A 16,242-nucleotide genomic window follows, 5' to 3' on the forward strand; every position below is an offset into this window, starting at 1 on the left:
GTGCCTTGGAGCATTGAAACAGCAAATGAGTCGTCTTATACAGCCTTTACCCATATCTGTATTTACCATGACTTATCCCAACTATGACTATGCGTATACATTCCGTTTTCAACCGGCCACGAACAAAAACACATGCCGACAACGGCAAGAAGAAGTTGTGTGTGTATGGATAACATCGCCGATTCCTCCAACCGTGCTCATATAGACCTTGTCATCAACCCGTGTGCATACATGCATATGAAATACAAAAGTAACCAATAAGATGCCATATGGATCCCTCACAGCACGTCAACGCCATCCAACTTTCCATTCCCTGATAGTCCGTAACCCTTACCCACACTGGGGATTAGTGAGCTGAGATAGGAAAACCAACCTTCCGCCCCGAGACATGATAGACGCCAAACAAGTTCCGCATACCAAGAGCACATCACTGAGCAGATCCATTCCCTTCCTTCTCCGCCTGTGCTTGAGCCTGAGCTTCCTCCATCATGAATCGCTCAGTAAAGCTCCGAGGCGTTCCAGTGAAGCCGGATCGGACAAAACTAGCGCGGAAGCTGCTGAGGTCTGCTTCGTCCATACCACTTCGACCATCCAAGCCTCCCACAAAAGTGTTGAAGTTGCCTAAAGAGGCCGCCCTGGCGTGTACCTCCGGGTTGCGCACTACAGGCATGACGACGGGCCGGCCCTTGTATGATCCAAGGGACCCAGGTTGAAACCTGGACACGGTGGACATGGAGTTTTCGAGTCGTGCCGGTCTCATAATGGGGACAGCCGGTGAAGTTGAATAGAGTGGTTGATGGCTAGGTCTGTTCATGTCTGAGACGCCATCCTCAGAATCATCTGAAAGTTCCTCCTCCTCGTCGTCATCGTCGTCAGGCGGGGGAGGCGGTCTTTCGCGGGGCTTTGGCGGAGCACTAAGACCGCCAGGTTCAAACTCAAACATGTCATCGTCATCATCCCCATCATCGGCAAGGGGTTCGTCTTGGAAAGGAGGCGGGTTTCTTCTGTCCACATGATTGCTGGAGTTGCTAGAGTTGATGCTCGACCTGCTCGGCAAAGACGCTGCAGCTGAGTGTCCATTGGCCGCTCTCTTTGGCGGCAATTGAGCGAGTGAAGCAGACGCAGGCTTCCCAACGGCGGGAGAGTTGCGTTTAGGCATGGCTAGATAATCATCGTCATCGTTTGAAGAGTCGCCGTCATCATCGTCGTGATCTGAACGGTGATTGTTGACGTCATCGGAGGAATATGACGATGTCGTGTTGCTGGCTTGAGCGGCTCTCAGTGGAATGGATGTTGTATGATGATTTGCTGTAGATGTATTCGGCTCCGCAGAGGTAGTAGGCTTCTCTTGAGCTGTTCCGGTAGTGTTCTTCGAATGTGATGGATCCTCGTCCGTATCGGGGTTCACGACAGTCCAGACGGTACCTTCCTCCGCTGGCGCCCTTGATAAGGCTCGCAAGGCCTCTGTGGAGGAGCTCTTCCGAACCGGAGGCTCCCACTCGTCCATGTCGCCGCCCAGTATCATGCCGGAAGCAATTGAGTCGTCCTCCAGGGCCGGCGATGATGCGACGGGGGTCAGGAATTCGACCTGCTGCGGAGATGACGTCGGCAACACCTCTGCACCCATAACCTCGAAGCGGACTCGCCTCGGGCTCTGGGGCGGTTTAGATGTACTGGACGAGCGTCGCAGGGCACTTCTTCTGGCCTTGGCATCACTCCTGTCCGAGTTGATAGATGAGGTTGACTCCTCGGTGGCGGTCCTGACGAGGTGGTGCGCCTCGGTGAGAGCCTGAGGGTCTGCGGGCGGCGTGTCGTTGCCAGCGGTCGCAAGGCCCCCCTCGGTGATACCGTGGTCGGTGGCTGTGCCGCTGCCGCTGCCGCTGCCGGCAGTTCGTGGTGCCATTACAGGCGGCAATGGGACGGAAGCCGTGGTCTGCGTTGCCGTGGTCGAAGCTGTGGCCGCGGCCGTCGAGGCACCAGGCGAGGTAGCTGCCGGTCGGGGATCGTACTGAACCGGAGGCGAGCTGTCGAGCAGGGGCAGGTAGCTCGGCGTGAACAGGCCACGCAGCTCCGTCTCTCGGTCCCGCGAGCTGGTGGTAGGCGTGCCGGGAGGCTCGATACGGGCGGCGGGCTGCTGGAACGCAGCCGGGCGAGGCGGTTGTGAGTCAGCGACAGCGGCCTCCAGCTCGGGGCGGAGGGTCGGATAGTTGGCAAAGGACTGGACAATGGCTCGCTGGACGCTGGATGCGACGCTGGGAGGGACGTCGGCGAGCAGGTCGTGGTAGTAGCGCTGGAAGTCGGAGAGCAGGTCGCAGCGGTAGGCTCGCATCTTGCCCTCCAAGTCATCCAGCTTGGTGTGGAGGCTGCTGAGCAACGTCGCCTCCATTGCGGCTAACAAGAGGCTGCAAGCGGACTGGAGCGTGTCAATGGCCTTGATCTGCCCATGACGCTAGGCAAGGGCGGGGATCCGAGGGCGGCCGCTGATTTGGAGCCGACAAGCTTTGGCTGCAACTGTATGCACCGTGGCCAGAAAAAGAATCGGATCGCGGGCAGTTATTGTCGTTGGAGAGAGGAATTGACCTGGCCGGAGCAGGTTGTAGAGCTCTGGGCGGCCGGGTGGATTTCACTTAGGCACAATGCTGGACTTACATAGCGCCGCTTCTCCCCCACTCTCTGGCCCTGCCCGTGACCTTGTCTGGGCAAGAGGGAGCGTCTGTTCACTATTATTATCAACGATGTTTATTCATTCACCTCGTCGATCGTGCACTCCAAGTCTCGTTCCTCACGCCTGCCCTGGCCAGGATACATGTACAATTGCTACTGCTCGCGGAATACGAGAAATGGAACAGACACTGTCTGCGACGCCTGGCTTCCGGAGGTGCAAGGGCAGCCTTGGGCGTTTTGATCCGTTGCCTCTGAGGGGGCTTACGCTAGGCATAGATTACCTGCTAGCTGGCAGTTGGATCACCAACCACGCTCGCCCGGCTCAGTCGCCGTTGGACAAAGGCCCAGCCGTGTGTGTGCTGCTGCTGCTGCTCGGAGCTGGTGGTCGGCAGATGGTGCTGCCGTCCACGATGTGAGAAAACCGCCTTGGTCGCGGTGACTGGGCCATGGAGCTGTCCGGCATCTCCAACGTCGCATCACCCTCGTCGCTGGATGTGGCATCAGGCAGACCACCCTTTCGGACCCCGGATATTCCAGGATGCTTCCAGACCAACAGAGAGGCCTGGGCCAAGCCCTCCGTCCGCCCAACAGGGCCTGGAGCAGCGTGGGCAAAGCGTGGGCAAACGTGGGATACAGAGGGGGTTAGGGTGCTGCCCATGCATCATGCTGCAGATCTGCCCCTGCTGGTCCACCATCCGCTCACCCATTCGGCAGCACGCGAGACAGCCATTCAAGCTGTACAGTCGTGCAGTCTCTGTTGGTGTGGCTGTGGTGTTGCAACACTCCCATGCCTTGCTTTTACGTGTATCAAGCATGGAGTACGGAGCGCTGCATGCCTCTCTGTACTCGAAGTTTCGATGGATTGCATTGGCTCACATAGATAGGTCATCACCCAATGTATCCCAATAGCAGCACATCTTCTGGACTCTCACGGCCATAGGATATAAGTGATTGCCAGTCATGTGGTAGCTCTTTCTAGTACTCCGTACCACATACATACTACCTACTGCCTACTACTAGCTAGGTAGATAGTCCTCGTGCTTGACTCGCACCCGATACCACGACAGAAAGTTGGTGTTGGCATTGTCCCGCCGCCACTGGAAGCCATCGAGGCTCCTATATCGGTAGACGACGTAGAGCCACCTACGCCATTCAGCTTGTGTTATCATGGACGAGAATCGAGATGCAGCACACGGCTCATCAACTCCCTGATACAATGAGAAACCAATCATCGTCCAGAGTCAAGAAGTGCTGAGTGATAAGCATGTGAGATCATGGGCTTGGGATACGAGCTGAGGCTTGTGCCTCATGGCCGGCGACGATCCGCTCATCGATCGAACAGAGCTCCAGAGCTCCTCCCGGCTGTGGCTGGAGCATGTGGCTGGGGGAACACACCAGGTGCCTGCCCGACAGCTCACACCGCCTTTCTACATCGGGACATTCGTGACAAGGTTTCGATATTCTGCCCCATAGCCTTGCCAGCTGTGGAGCCCGGCCCAGCTGCGCGTGCTTGCTCTCCTTTGGCAATCAACGCCATTCACCAAATCCCATCGAGCAGGGAACCTGGGGGAACGCAGCATCACCGCACCTTCTGCTTACTCCTCTACTGCGGCGTCACTCTCAGCAATGTCAACCATCCCGGCCTCGGCCCTGCAATCGGGGTCTCCGCCCATCATCCCGCTGCCGTTCAACGCCAAACAGCCCGAGAAGGTGACGCTGTATCCGCTATCCAACTACACATTTGGCGTCAAGGAGACCCAGCCCGAGGAGGACCCTTCCGTCATCGCCCGCCTGAAGCGCCTGGAGGAGCATTTCAACGAGCATGGCATGCGCCGCACCTGCGAGGGCATCCTCGTGTGCCACGAGCACAACCACCCCCATATCCTGATGCTGCAGATCGCAAACGCGTTCTTCAAGCTGCCCGGCGACTACCTGCGGCCCGAGGACGACGAGGTCGAGGGGTTCAAGGCTCGGCTGGACGAGAGGCTTGCGCCGGTAGGCCGATTGGGCGAAGGTGAGGAGGCGGGCGACTGGGAGGTCGGTGAATGCCTTGCGCAGTTCTGGCGGCCAAACTTCGAGACCTTCATGTATCCCTTCATCCCTGCGCACGTCACGCGGCCCAAGGAGTGCAAGAAGTTCTACTTTATCCAGTTACCAAAGAGCAGTATGTTCTATCTATTCCATCTCCAACCAGTGGTCGCACACACTAACGTCTTCCCCCCTTTCCGAACAGAGGTTCTCAGTGTGCCGAAGAATATGAAGCTTCTCGCCGTCCCCCTGTTCGAACTGTACGACAACACCGCCAGATACGGACCGCAACTGTCTGCTATCCCACACCTCCTCAGCCGCTACAACTTTGAGTTTGTCGATGAGAACGGCGATGTTGTCGCCGCGACCCCTGGTTCAGGTGCCCCCGACGGATACGTGCCTAAATCCAAGGTTCTGGCTGGGGACGATACGGACATGGTTGAGGAAAACGGGACGCATTGATAAGGGATGGCTGGCACGTTGGAAAAAACATGGCGATGGTGTTTGGCGCATAGGTTATATGAATGTACACACTCTTCGAAATTTGCGGGCTGTCTAATTTCCATACAGACTTGTCAATGCTATAGAATCTTCTCACGCCTTTTCCCCCTGGATTGTTGCTATGATGTTACGCCGGTGTTTGCTTGCCCTGAACTCCAGGTACCAGATGCCCTGCCATGTTCCGGTAGCCTAAATATTGGGTTAGCATGGACGCACGTTGTATGGAATCGGGGCAGAGCTGTGTCGACTGACCAACTTGCCGTCCTTGATTGGGACTGTGACGCTGGCGCCAATGAGGGCTGACTTGATATGAGCCTATTCAAGGTTAGGGGTCTGCTTCATTTCTATCTGCTCCTGGCGTCCTCAGAAATGGTTTGCTACTCACAGGCATGTCGTCGGGGCCTTCAGCGCTGTTGAACAAGGTATTAGTGTGAAACTTGATACATCAAAGGTTCGATGTCACTTACTCATGGCGATAGAGTGCCTCTCCCTTGGCACCATAGTCTGGTGCAATCCGGTCAAGTGCATCGCTCATATCCGCTCTGACGTCCTCATCCCCTATCGAAAACCGAAACATGTCAGACTTTGCACACAGACAACCTGTGCAGAACTTAAAACAGCACGAAAGGAAGAAGTGTCAAAACCCACAGTTCTCATTCAAGCTAAGAGCACAGCTCGTATGCTGGACAAATAGATTCAACAACCCGACTTTATACTCCTGAATCTCAGGCAGCGCAGAAAGAATCTGGTCCGTGATGAGATACGAGCCGCGGGACTTGGCCGGCAGTGTGATTTGCTTCTGGAACCAGGTCATGGTGGCGATGGTGGTGTCTGCAGGTGAAGAAGAAGACGACTTCGAGAAGATGTAGCTGAGGGGCAGCGTCCAGAGGAAGTGGAATAAGTCGGGGAAGAACGACAGTATGAAGAGGAAGATAAGAAATATGGTGGTGATGTCGTTGAGTTGTTGCTGAGGCATTCTGTAGTCACGGTGATGTTATGGGAGCAGAGGTGGGGACTTGGCAGGCTGGAGAGTCGCTGGCTTTTTAGTGGGGTCAGTGGTTGCATGTACAGAAGGGGATGTGCTTGCCCGGTGATAGCCTCATGATGCAGTGTGTGACATCAGCGTCGTACACATCAAACCGGGGGGGAATTGCTAGAAGGAGGCTACGATATGGCAATACTGGATTTGATAGTACTCTATGATAGGTAGCGACTTTGCACGAGAAACAATGGCGTGTGTAAAGGAAATTGTTCTCTCCAGCTGGCACAGATCACGACTTTATACCAAATGACAGACTCGAAAGTTCCACAGCACCCTCAAATGCAGATATATGTACAATATGGTTCTTATTTTTCATTGAAAGCTCTTCATAACCAATACAAGATATTCCGCGAATCGACCCAAGGTCTGTCTATGCCCCATCAGCTCAATAACCCCATATTCCCGCTTCAGTATATCTATTTCAAAGGGTAGGAAGTCTCGGGCAGAGATTCCAGGTGTTTTCGGTGGTGCTCGTTGGCCTAGAACGGTATTAGCATTTCTCTCAATGCTTCAGAAAAGGATGCTTTGGCAGTCTGGCATACAAAGGGGTTTCCGCAATAGTTGCAAGTGGCAATTTCGGGTTTGTCGGTGTTGATAAAGATCCTGGGGTGGCCAGCAGGGCCGCCGCCGCCATCGCACGATACAATCTTGTCGTGAGTCCATTTAACAGGCACCTGGTGCACCAATTCGATGGCAGCGTACGGTTGGGGCTGCGAATCACATCAATACCCTATCCTCGCATATCAGACACCAGTCGAGGCTTTTTACCTGGAGGCTGAAGTCGGTCTGTTCGAAACGGGGACCGGTCATGGCCAAAGCTCGAGGCTTCTGGCTTCGGGACCAGATAGCGGCTCGGTTGGGGGCCTGGGTGATGGCTTTGGTCTCGGTCTCGAGGACAGCGGCCGTTTCGCTTGTGCCGGTAACGGGCGCGGGAGCTTCGAGTCGGCGGGCGGAGGTGGTGAATGTTCGGCTCGATGCGCGCACGCCGCGCGTCAGCGCTTGAACCGCTCGCAATTGGGACGAGGCCATGGCTGCGACGATTGCGATGGGGTTGCAATGATCTGGACTCGAAGCCGAGCAGCACTTCTCTAGAGTTGAGAGTTGAGGTTGGATCTGGAGGTGGGTTGAATGAGCCGGAACAATTATTGTCCGAGACGGGATGGTGCTTTCCTGCCGGCGCATTACCTTACTACTATCGACAAAGCTCGAGGTAACTTTTTTCTCTACATAAACCAAACCTTGCGCTTCGCAGAAGAAGCAGATCCAGACACTCTTAAAAATCCAAAGAAGGGAAAAAAACCCCGCGAGGCGGAGGATACCAGAAAGATGGGCTCAGAAACGCCCAAGGGGCCTTCTTCAAGGCTCCTGACGATGAAGTTCATGCAGCGAGCTGTCGCATCCGCAGCTTCGTCGCCACAACCCGACGAAAACGCCCAGACATCCAAAAAACGAAAGCTGAAGCACTCAGCGACCGCAGCTGCAGAGGAACGAATCAGCGCGCTGATTGACCAGGCCTCGATCAAAGCAGCTCTTGAAGAACAGGAGGCGAAGCGACAAGCAGCCCTGGCCCTACACTCTGCGACCGGCGCGCACTGGGTTTTGAACACAAAGCTGGACAAGTTGAATGCTAGCAAGCCGTCAGAACCGTCGCTGAACGTTGTCTATGTGGGCTATGGAGATATAGATTCATCCAACGAGTCTGGAGGCGAAGATACTCCCCAGACTGGGCGGACATCAACGCGCAAGCCCAAGGCAGTCGAGAAACAGGCATGTCCACACGCCTCCAGCACATTACCGAGTATACCTTGTCCCTTGGCTGACCTTCCGCAGCAACCTAGCCCGAGTAACGACGACAAGTCAGGTGAGGAATCATCATCTAGTGATGACGACGATGACGACGACGAGAATCCGAAGCGCAAAAGTAGACGTCTGGACTCTGGAGACAGCTCGAGCCGCTCACAGTCGCGGTCGATACCCAGACTCAGCGAGGAGGCCAAAAAAGCCAAAGATTTCCGTGAGAAGCGGAAGAAGAAGGAAGTTCGACTAAACACCATTTCTTCTATATCATCTGCAGGTGCTGGGGGTGCCGGTGGCCCGATTCCCAACATGACTTGCTATGTTTGCAAGCAACCCGGGCACAAGGCGGCCATGTGTCCCAAAAACTCTTCCAGGAGATGATTGCTTCTGCTTCTTTTCGGTGCTTCACTTTGGTGACAACCTTTGTTCCCACTGAATTCACTTCGACACATTCTATCCCCGGGAGGGATGTAATTTCTCATGAATGCAGAGGCCCGCCTGCCCAATATATACCCGATTTGCTTATAGGACAAGGCAGTACTTGCTTCAGCTGTGTGCATCATCGTCCTTTATATCTACATAGAAGCTCTTGGTCAATCACCAAGGCACACTGCCATCTTCCGGATGCGCAAGTGAACTATCAACCAACTTCCTTGGGTGTTTTCTCGGGCATGGAATAGATGAAATACAACTTAGAACTGAATCATTGAACGTTTCTACTTTAACCTGTGAAATTAATCCAAAGTTTAACTGCATGGTAGATATGCCACCTATATCCATGGAAGGCTGTAGAATGGCATGTACTCGTGGCTGTTTTAGTACATGTATAGGACGAGAATAATAGGTACCACATCCATCTCCCGGAGGCCTGAATCTCACGCGGGCTTGGTGGGTTATCAGATCCAATCGGGGGGCCGAGACGCCTTTACATTGTCACATGCATATACTATGACAATACGAGGACGAAGGATGACAATTGCGATGTCTTAATGCTTGGGTCTTATTCTGACATCTACGTGGCGCGTTCTTTCTCATCACTGCAAGAGTCGTCAGGACATGCCCATCTCATCCGAGCAGACGTGGCGTTCTTGCAAGCCACAATGAATCGCTGTTCATCCGATGGACGAAATGGTACAATGTAGCTTCGGCTGTGGCTTAGAGGCAAGGCAAGTCTTGCAATAATCTGAGAACTACAAGCTATCTCTGCCATCCTCATACGTTTGCGCATAAGTCTGCTGCGGGGCTTAGGGATCCTTTGTCGAAGGATGAATCCACCATGGAGGACACTATCGACAACTTTGTCCGTCCAAAGCCGTAGTCCGCAGCCGGCAACCTCGAGCGGCATGACATGGCCGCAAAGCCGCCCGCACGGGACGTACATACATGTATTACATGCATATGAGTCCTACCGAGTGCATTCGCAAGCTTTGAGCATTTTCCCCGAGTCTCACTATGCCGGCTACCATTTAACAATTGCCTCCCACATCCCCGCTATGTCGCATACTTTCGTCCAAAGTCGATGGAAGAGATGCGGACTTCTGCACTACGGCAGCGCCTAGCCAGGCCGCTCGCTTGCCTATGAGGTTAATAGTGCTTGCTAACAAGGAATGGAGCGTCTATTGATTCCTTCGCACTAGATCACCGGGAACGAACAGTCACGCTGGGTGTCCCAACGTTCCACGGAACCGAGAAGCGATCGAGCACACGATCAAGCGTCACGAACGAAGTCTTGGAGAGCTCAACTCAGATGCCATGGTGGCGTTACGAGGTGCGAGTGCGAGTATGTCCTTCGAGTCGGCTTCTTCCCCAAGCATTGCCCGCTGGATATGGAGCTGCGGGCACAACAGACCGGACAAAAAGCTGCGTGTTGACCGGCGACAGCCGTTGCTCGGCTCGACAACCTTGATGGACCAGTGACACCCTCACAATTCAAGGGAGTGGTTGACGTGTCAAGCACCCCAACCGCCTCTTGCACTTATCATGCAAGGCCCTTGGCCTATACTCACCGACCCAAGCACTTGTAAGCAGATCAGATCGCAACCCTGACCTTTGTTTGTTTAGCGCGCCCCTCTCGACGGAGTCCAGGCAGAAGACGCTTTCGAGGCCATCGTCGGCATCTCGTCAAAGCTCCGCGGTTGGACAAGACCGCCGCTATGATAAGTCTTGGGCTGTTTGGGGCAATGTTTGCTCATTATCAAGGGTCGATACGCAATCATGCCGAGGCCAACGACAACCTCTGCTCTTACTGTTCCGGCCATCATCTCCAAGTCTTTTCAGTAGTCGCTTCATTCGTACGACTCTGGGCGAGGAGGATAAGTCATGACTGATTGGCTGGCGGAAGTTTTGGTAGAGCATCGTATCCACTGCGAATCCACGCTTGAGCAACCCAGGAGAGTGGAAACGAGACGGGGAAGCATCATCACTTGTTGCCTCCCCACACCCCTTGCAGCATCTCAGAGCTTTCGTCCTCGTTCTCGGATTGGTGAGAGGCTTGTCATGTCTTCTCCTTGGATGTGCAGGACTTGCCCTGCAGAGCTGCAGAGCCAATAAACGCTGTGTCACCACATCCCGAGGCACGGTCCCAACAAACGTTTGCGGCATTCGTTTCTGCTTGTCTTGTTTGATTAATAGTAGTGATTAACACAACACCCTGATTCTCTGGCTCCTTGGGGCCGGCCTTTTATACCTGGATGCGAGCAAATTTGCCATCACAATATACACAGCAGCAGCTCCTCTATGGCTAATGCTCGATTCCCCGAGGGGCGGCAAATGCAAACAAACTTGGTCTCAGCAGCTTGCTAAGAAGATCTGCGGTCTAATATATACCAGCTGAGCGTCAAGCAATAAATATCATGGCCAATGGCAGCTCAACGGACCATCTTTGTATTGTAGTACAGCCCGCTTGGCGGCGCAATCCAGAGGCCCTTGGTTATAAGTAGTAAAGCCATTCCGCCATTTGCCGCCTCAAGGGAGCGGCTGGAGGGGAACCTTGAGGGGTATGCTTTGGAAAAAAGAAATCTTGCTATTCATTGCCCCCAGATCGTGTAAGTATTCTATGTATAGCTAGGTAGCATGTAAGCATCATACATGTAGCTCCTCGCAAGCAGACTCTGGATGCTTTCATGCAGGGAGTTCCAGCCATCTGACAAGGACAAACAAGTACACAATCAGCACGCAGCTCTTTCATCTCAACGCACATTTGCGCTGATTCATGTTCATACATGCAGAACTCGTTGGCACCATTCATCCAAGCAGAGAAGCGCCGCTTTGCGATTCCGTACCTCCTGCTTATCATCAACTGGCGTCAGAGCAGACAAAGAGCTTCTGTCGCCCCTTTTCCCTGCCCCTCCTCCTCTCCTTGCGACTCGCTGCTCAACACTCCGACTGCACCACAAAACATCCGTTTCCCTCTGATTGGCCTCCATCAACAGCCATTGATCCTCAAAAAACACTCAAGACCCTGATCACCAACCCCATCAAACCATACAGAAGCTCATCAAACTGCGGCAAGCTCCGAGTCGGTGATTTTTCCCGTCTTCCGACCTAAATAGAGAAGGTGGCGCTTCTTCCCCACTAACGAATAGCAACACACACCGCAACGGATCAGTCAGCCCGCCGCCACTTACCTACCTTACCTTACCTACAAAAAACACCACCATCCCATACCTTGCCTATCCTGTACGATCCTTCCAAGGCCCTTCAGCTGAGCTGCCCCTCTGCCGAAGCGTCTCCTGCCTTCAACCGTCTGTTGATGCTTTGAAGTCGGACTCTGGACGCTTTGAAATCCCCCGCAATGGAGCGAGTGCCGGCGCCGGTCAAGGCTGAGGCCCAGGGCCCTATTCGCCCATCGTCGGTTGTGCTTCTGACCGACAAGTTGGAGAAGCCGTCGATAGACGACCGCGACTACAGGGTCATCCGCTTGGAGAACGAGCTCGAGGCTCTGCTGGTGCACGATCCGGAGGCGGACAAGGCCAGCGCAGCGCTTGACGTCAACGTCGGTAACTACAGTGACGAGGCTGATATGCCTGGCATGGCACACGCAGTTGAGCATGTAAGTCGTGATCCCTTTTTGCTCTCCCCCCCTTTGTTGGATCAGTGATTGTTATCCTCTCTATTCCTCCCTGAACCTCTCCCCGCCTTGCGATTGTCGCCCTCCCCATACCAATTGTGCGTCCTGTAACTCAGCAGCCGGACTGACTCTCGAACCAATGGGTAGCTCTTGTTCATGGGCACGAAAAAGTTCCCCATCGAGAACGAGTACAGCCAATACCTGTCCGCAAACTCCGGCAACTCCAATGCGTATACAGCCTCTACGTCGACCAATTACTACTTCGAGGTGGCGGCCAAGCCAGCCAATGACCAAGATCCGTCAGATACCAACCCCTCGCCTCTCCGTGGGGCCCTCGACCGCTTTGCGCAGTTCTTCATTGAGCCGCTCTTCTTGTCCAGCACCCTGGACAGGGAGCTTCAGGCCGTCGACTCGGAGAACAAGAAGAACCTGCAGAATGACACCTGGCGCATACACCAGCTGGCCAAGTCTCTGTCGAACCCGAAGCACCCTTACTGCCACTTTTCTACCGGTAACCTGGAGGTGCTCAAGACACTCCCGGAGGCCAAGGGGATCAATGTCAGAGACAAGTTCATTGAGTTTCATGCCAAGCACTACTCGGCCAACCGCATGAAGCTCGTCATCTTGGGCCGTGAACCGCTTGATGTGCTCCAGAAATGGACCGTCGAGTTCTTCTCCGACATTGTCAACAAGAATTTGCCTCCCAACAGATGGACGGAGGAGTCCCCGTTCCGCGAAAGCGACATTGGTGTACAATTCTTCGCAAAGCCGGTCATGGACACAAGAGAGCTGCACCTGTTCTTCCCATTCATTGATGAAGAGTATCTGTACGAATCTCAGCCTGGTCGATACTGCTCTCACCTCATTGGCCACGAGGGACCCGGCAGCATCATGTCATATATCAAAAACAAGGGTTGGGCAAATAGCCTCTCTGCCGGTGCTTCTCCGATTTGCCCTGGCACGCCAGGCGTCTTCGAAGTTCAGATCCGACTGACGGAAGAGGTAAGCTTATGCATTCTTTTGTTTGCGTTTCTGAACACGGCCTCCCTAACAACTTGACACCACAGGGCCTCAAAGTCTATCCTCAGATTGTCAACGTCTTTTTCCAGTACATTGCTCTCCTGCGCGAGACGCCTCCCCAGGAATGGATCTTCCAGGAGCAAAAGGTCATGGCCGACATAGAATTCAAATACAGAGAAAAGGCTCCCGCGAGCCGGTTCACGAGCAGAGTCAGCTCCGTGATGCAAAAGCCGTTGCCGCGAGAGTGGTTGTTGAGTGGCTACAGCCTCATGCGCACCTTTGACGCAAATCTCATCCAACAGGCTCTAGCCAAGTTCCGCCCAGACAATCTTCGTCTCTGCGTCGTTTCACAAACCTTTCCAGGTACCTGGGATAAGAGGGAGAAGTGGTACGGTACGGAGTATACATACGAGAGAATCCCCAAGGATCAGATGGATGATTGGAAGCGTGCCGTGGACACTCCAAGCCAGAGCCGGCTGTCGGAGCTGCATCTGCCTCACAAGAATGCCTTCATTCCCAACAGGCTCGAGGTGGAGAAGAAGGAGGTGTCGGAGCCTGCATTGGCACCTCGGATCCTGCGAAACGACGAAGCGGCTCGAACGTGGTGGAAAAAGGACGACACTTTCTGGGTCCCCAAGGCAAACGTTATCGTGGTCCTGAACAATCCCCTCGTAAACGCTTCGGCTCAGGGTTACGTCAAGGCCAAGCTATTTACGGAGCTGGTTCGCGACGCATTGGAGGAGTACTCATACGACGCAACCCTTGCCGGACTCGAATATACGGTGTCCCTGGACATTCGAGGCCTCTGCATCGAAGTCTCGGGATACAACGATAAGCTTCCCGTTCTTCTTGAGCAAGTCACCGCCACCCTGCGAGATCTCCCGATCAAGGAGGATCGCTTCGCCGTCGTGAAGGAGCGCGTTACTCGTAGCTATGACAATTGGCAGCTTCACTCCGCGTATCAACAGTCCGGAGACTACACGTCGTGGCTCAATGCTGAACATGACTGTCTGGTCGAGGAGCTTGCCGTGGAACTGCGAGAAGTCACGGTAGACGATGTGCGGGAATTCCAGAGGCAGCTGCTGGCCCAGATGCACATTGAGGTTTACGCACATGGCAACATGAATAAGGGCGATGCGCTGAGAGCGACGGATACGGTTGTGTCCGCCCTGAAGCCCCGCGTCTTGCCCAAGTCTCAGTGGCCCATCATCCGTTCGCTTATCTTGCCTTCTGGGTCAAACTACGTGTACAGAAAGACGCTGAAGGACCCCGCGAATGTCAACCACTGTGTCGAGACATGCCTGTACATTGGCGAGAAGGGCGATCGAGCGACCCGCGCAAAGACTCTCTTGATGGACCAGATGATCCACGAGCCCGCGTTTGACCAGCTCAGGACGAAGGAGCAGCTCGGATACATTGTTTTCACCAACACGCGGCCCTTTGCCACCACCTATGGCTTCCGCATCATGATTCAGAGCGACAGAACTCCCGACTATCTGGACAAGCGTATTGAGGCCTTCCTGGTCTTGTTTGGAGTAATGCTCAAGAATATGACGGAAGACGAATTTGAGGGCCACAAGCGAAGTCTGATCAACAAGAGGCTCGAAAAGCTGCGCAACCTCGACCAGGAGACCAACAGACATTGGGCACAAATCTCTAGCGAGTATTATGACTTTGAGCAAGGTGAGTTGACGAGTTGAATATGGTCTCTTTTTCGCGTTTCACCCGTATGATATACTAATGCGTCTGGTATCCAGCCCAGCAAGATGCAGCCCACGTGAGGGCAATCACAAAGGCCGACATGGTCAGCTTCTTCGAGACGTACTTTAGCCCCTTCTCGAGCAGCCGAGCCCGCCTTTCGGTTCACTTGTGCGCTAGAGGTTCGGACGAACGGGACTCGAAAGTTGCGGATCTCTTGAAGGAGGCGGACCTGGAAGACGTTTCCAAGGAGGACCGAGCGAGCCTTGACCTTTTGGAGGGACATTTGAAGACGAGGCAATCAGTCTCTGAAGAGAAACGCGCATCCCTCCTTTCCAAAGCCAAGGAACTGGGGCTCCCCCAGGCTTCCCCCGAACTCTTGGAAACGCCAAGCAACATTGCATCAGCTGTAGACTCGGCAGTCGAAATTACCGATGGGCGACTGTACAAGGCCGGTCTGCGGGCAAGCTCTGGAGCTCGCCCCGTCAAGGACATTGCCGAGTTCGAAGAGACGGATCCCAAGCTTTGAGTGCGACGGCTTGTTGATGAATTATGATGAATTTCCTTAGTTTGAACACAGAAGGAGGGAAAGGGGAAAGGAAAACCTGATAGATGTCTGATGCTGCACAAGCAAAGGAAAGTACTTTGGGGTGAGAGTTGGACAGAGGGGCGTCAACCACGGGCGCACACATTAGAGCTCTTTCTTTTTCCTTTTCTAACATCTGGGCATATTGGATGAGGGAAAAGGAACGTGACGTGCTTTTGGACAAGACGTCGCTTACTTGGACAAGTATTTGTCTCTGCCTTGCTTAGGACACGGCGATGACTACTTTGGCTATAAGAGCTAACCTATCTTCGTACACGGAACGGTCATACAGAAGTCGTACAGTTGGAGATATACGTTAACCCCCTGAGTACTATTATGCTGTATTACCTTATACAGAAGTCGCCTGTAAAGCTGGTGTTCGTGAAGGCCGGGTTTGCAGGGATGCGTATACAACGAGATGCTGTGACAAGCCCGAAGTTGAGGACATACAGCGGCCAGGTATGCGAGGCCCTCTACCTAGTACCCGACCATATATTGTTCTGTGACACTGGTTACTGTGAATACTGTCGTGTAATGGGTAGATGCTTAACCCAATATCAACGACTCGGGTCAACTCAGACCGGTCTATTTCCAGCTCGGTCTGCCCGTGTGGTTGTGATCCGGCAGACGCCAATAGCCGCCACGGCGGTTAGGCTTCGCTGAGATGGGAATCAAGTCGAGTAGGCACTTGTAGTGAGCAAGCACAGTATCGCCACAACTGGAAGCCCGGAGAAGCAAAAGCCGCTGGTGATTTGCATTTGCCAGAGCACCGGCACGTTGGCTCCTTTTTGGCTTCTGCGCTGGCTGCTGCAGGTATTAATCCAGTTGATTTGAGTC

The 16,242-nt window shown here is 53.9% G+C and overlaps 6 protein-coding genes across 6 annotated transcripts; 3 read left to right on the plus strand and 3 right to left on the minus strand.

The window, feature by feature from the left end:
- Nucleotides 1-427: 427 nt before the first annotated feature.
- Nucleotides 428-2,386, minus strand: BBK36DRAFT_1158216 (hypothetical protein; the record flags this gene model as incomplete). Its single annotated transcript, XM_024894087.1, has 1 exon — nt 428-2,386. One exon carries the CDS (start codon nt 2,384-2,386, stop codon nt 428-430), a length of 1,959 nt encoding a protein of 652 aa, XP_024750698.1.
- A 1,904-nt stretch (nt 2,387-4,290) lies between these two features.
- On the plus strand, nt 4,291-5,154 carry BBK36DRAFT_1140028 (cleavage and polyadenylation specificity factor, 25 kDa subunit; the record flags this gene model as incomplete). Its single annotated transcript, XM_024893346.1, has 2 exons — nt 4,291-4,828; nt 4,898-5,154. The coding sequence occupies 2 exons, from the start codon at nt 4,291-4,293 to the stop codon at nt 5,152-5,154; spliced, it is 795 nt and encodes a 264-aa protein (XP_024750699.1).
- A 132-nt stretch (nt 5,155-5,286) lies between these two features.
- Nucleotides 5,287-6,007, minus strand: BBK36DRAFT_1116019 (hypothetical protein; the record flags this gene model as incomplete). Its single annotated transcript, XM_024890187.1, has 5 exons — nt 5,287-5,382; nt 5,446-5,508; nt 5,579-5,603; nt 5,661-5,751; nt 5,842-6,007. 5 exons carry the CDS (start codon nt 6,005-6,007, stop codon nt 5,287-5,289), a joined length of 441 nt encoding a protein of 146 aa, XP_024750700.1.
- Nucleotides 6,008-6,651: 644 nt separating this feature from the next.
- Nucleotides 6,652-7,264, minus strand: BBK36DRAFT_1196389 (hypothetical protein; the record flags this gene model as incomplete). Its single annotated transcript, XM_024896941.1, has 3 exons — nt 6,652-6,714; nt 6,778-6,945; nt 7,004-7,264. The coding sequence occupies 3 exons, from the start codon at nt 7,262-7,264 to the stop codon at nt 6,652-6,654; spliced, it is 492 nt and encodes a 163-aa protein (XP_024750701.1).
- A 296-nt stretch (nt 7,265-7,560) lies between these two features.
- On the plus strand, nt 7,561-8,413 carry BBK36DRAFT_1196393 (hypothetical protein; the record flags this gene model as incomplete). The annotated part of the gene is made up of 2 exons (XM_024896942.1): nt 7,561-7,987; nt 8,066-8,413. Coding segments are annotated over 2 exons (775 nt in total), but the record flags the coding sequence as incomplete, so codon positions are not given.
- Nucleotides 8,414-11,825: 3,412 nt separating this feature from the next.
- BBK36DRAFT_1115879 (metallopeptidase) lies at nt 11,826-15,348 on the plus strand (the record flags this gene model as incomplete). Its single annotated transcript, XM_024890174.1, has 5 exons — nt 11,826-12,083; nt 12,249-13,103; nt 13,169-14,804; nt 14,879-15,024; nt 15,166-15,348. 5 exons carry the CDS (start codon nt 11,826-11,828, stop codon nt 15,346-15,348), a joined length of 3,078 nt encoding a protein of 1,025 aa, XP_024750703.1.
- Nucleotides 15,349-16,242: the final 894 nt, after the last annotated feature.

Source organism: Trichoderma citrinoviride (assembly GCF_003025115.1).
Source record: "Trichoderma citrinoviride strain TUCIM 6016 unplaced genomic scaffold BBK36scaffold_5, whole genome shotgun sequence".
Lineage (NCBI taxonomy): Eukaryota > Fungi > Ascomycota > Sordariomycetes > Hypocreales > Hypocreaceae > Trichoderma > Trichoderma citrinoviride.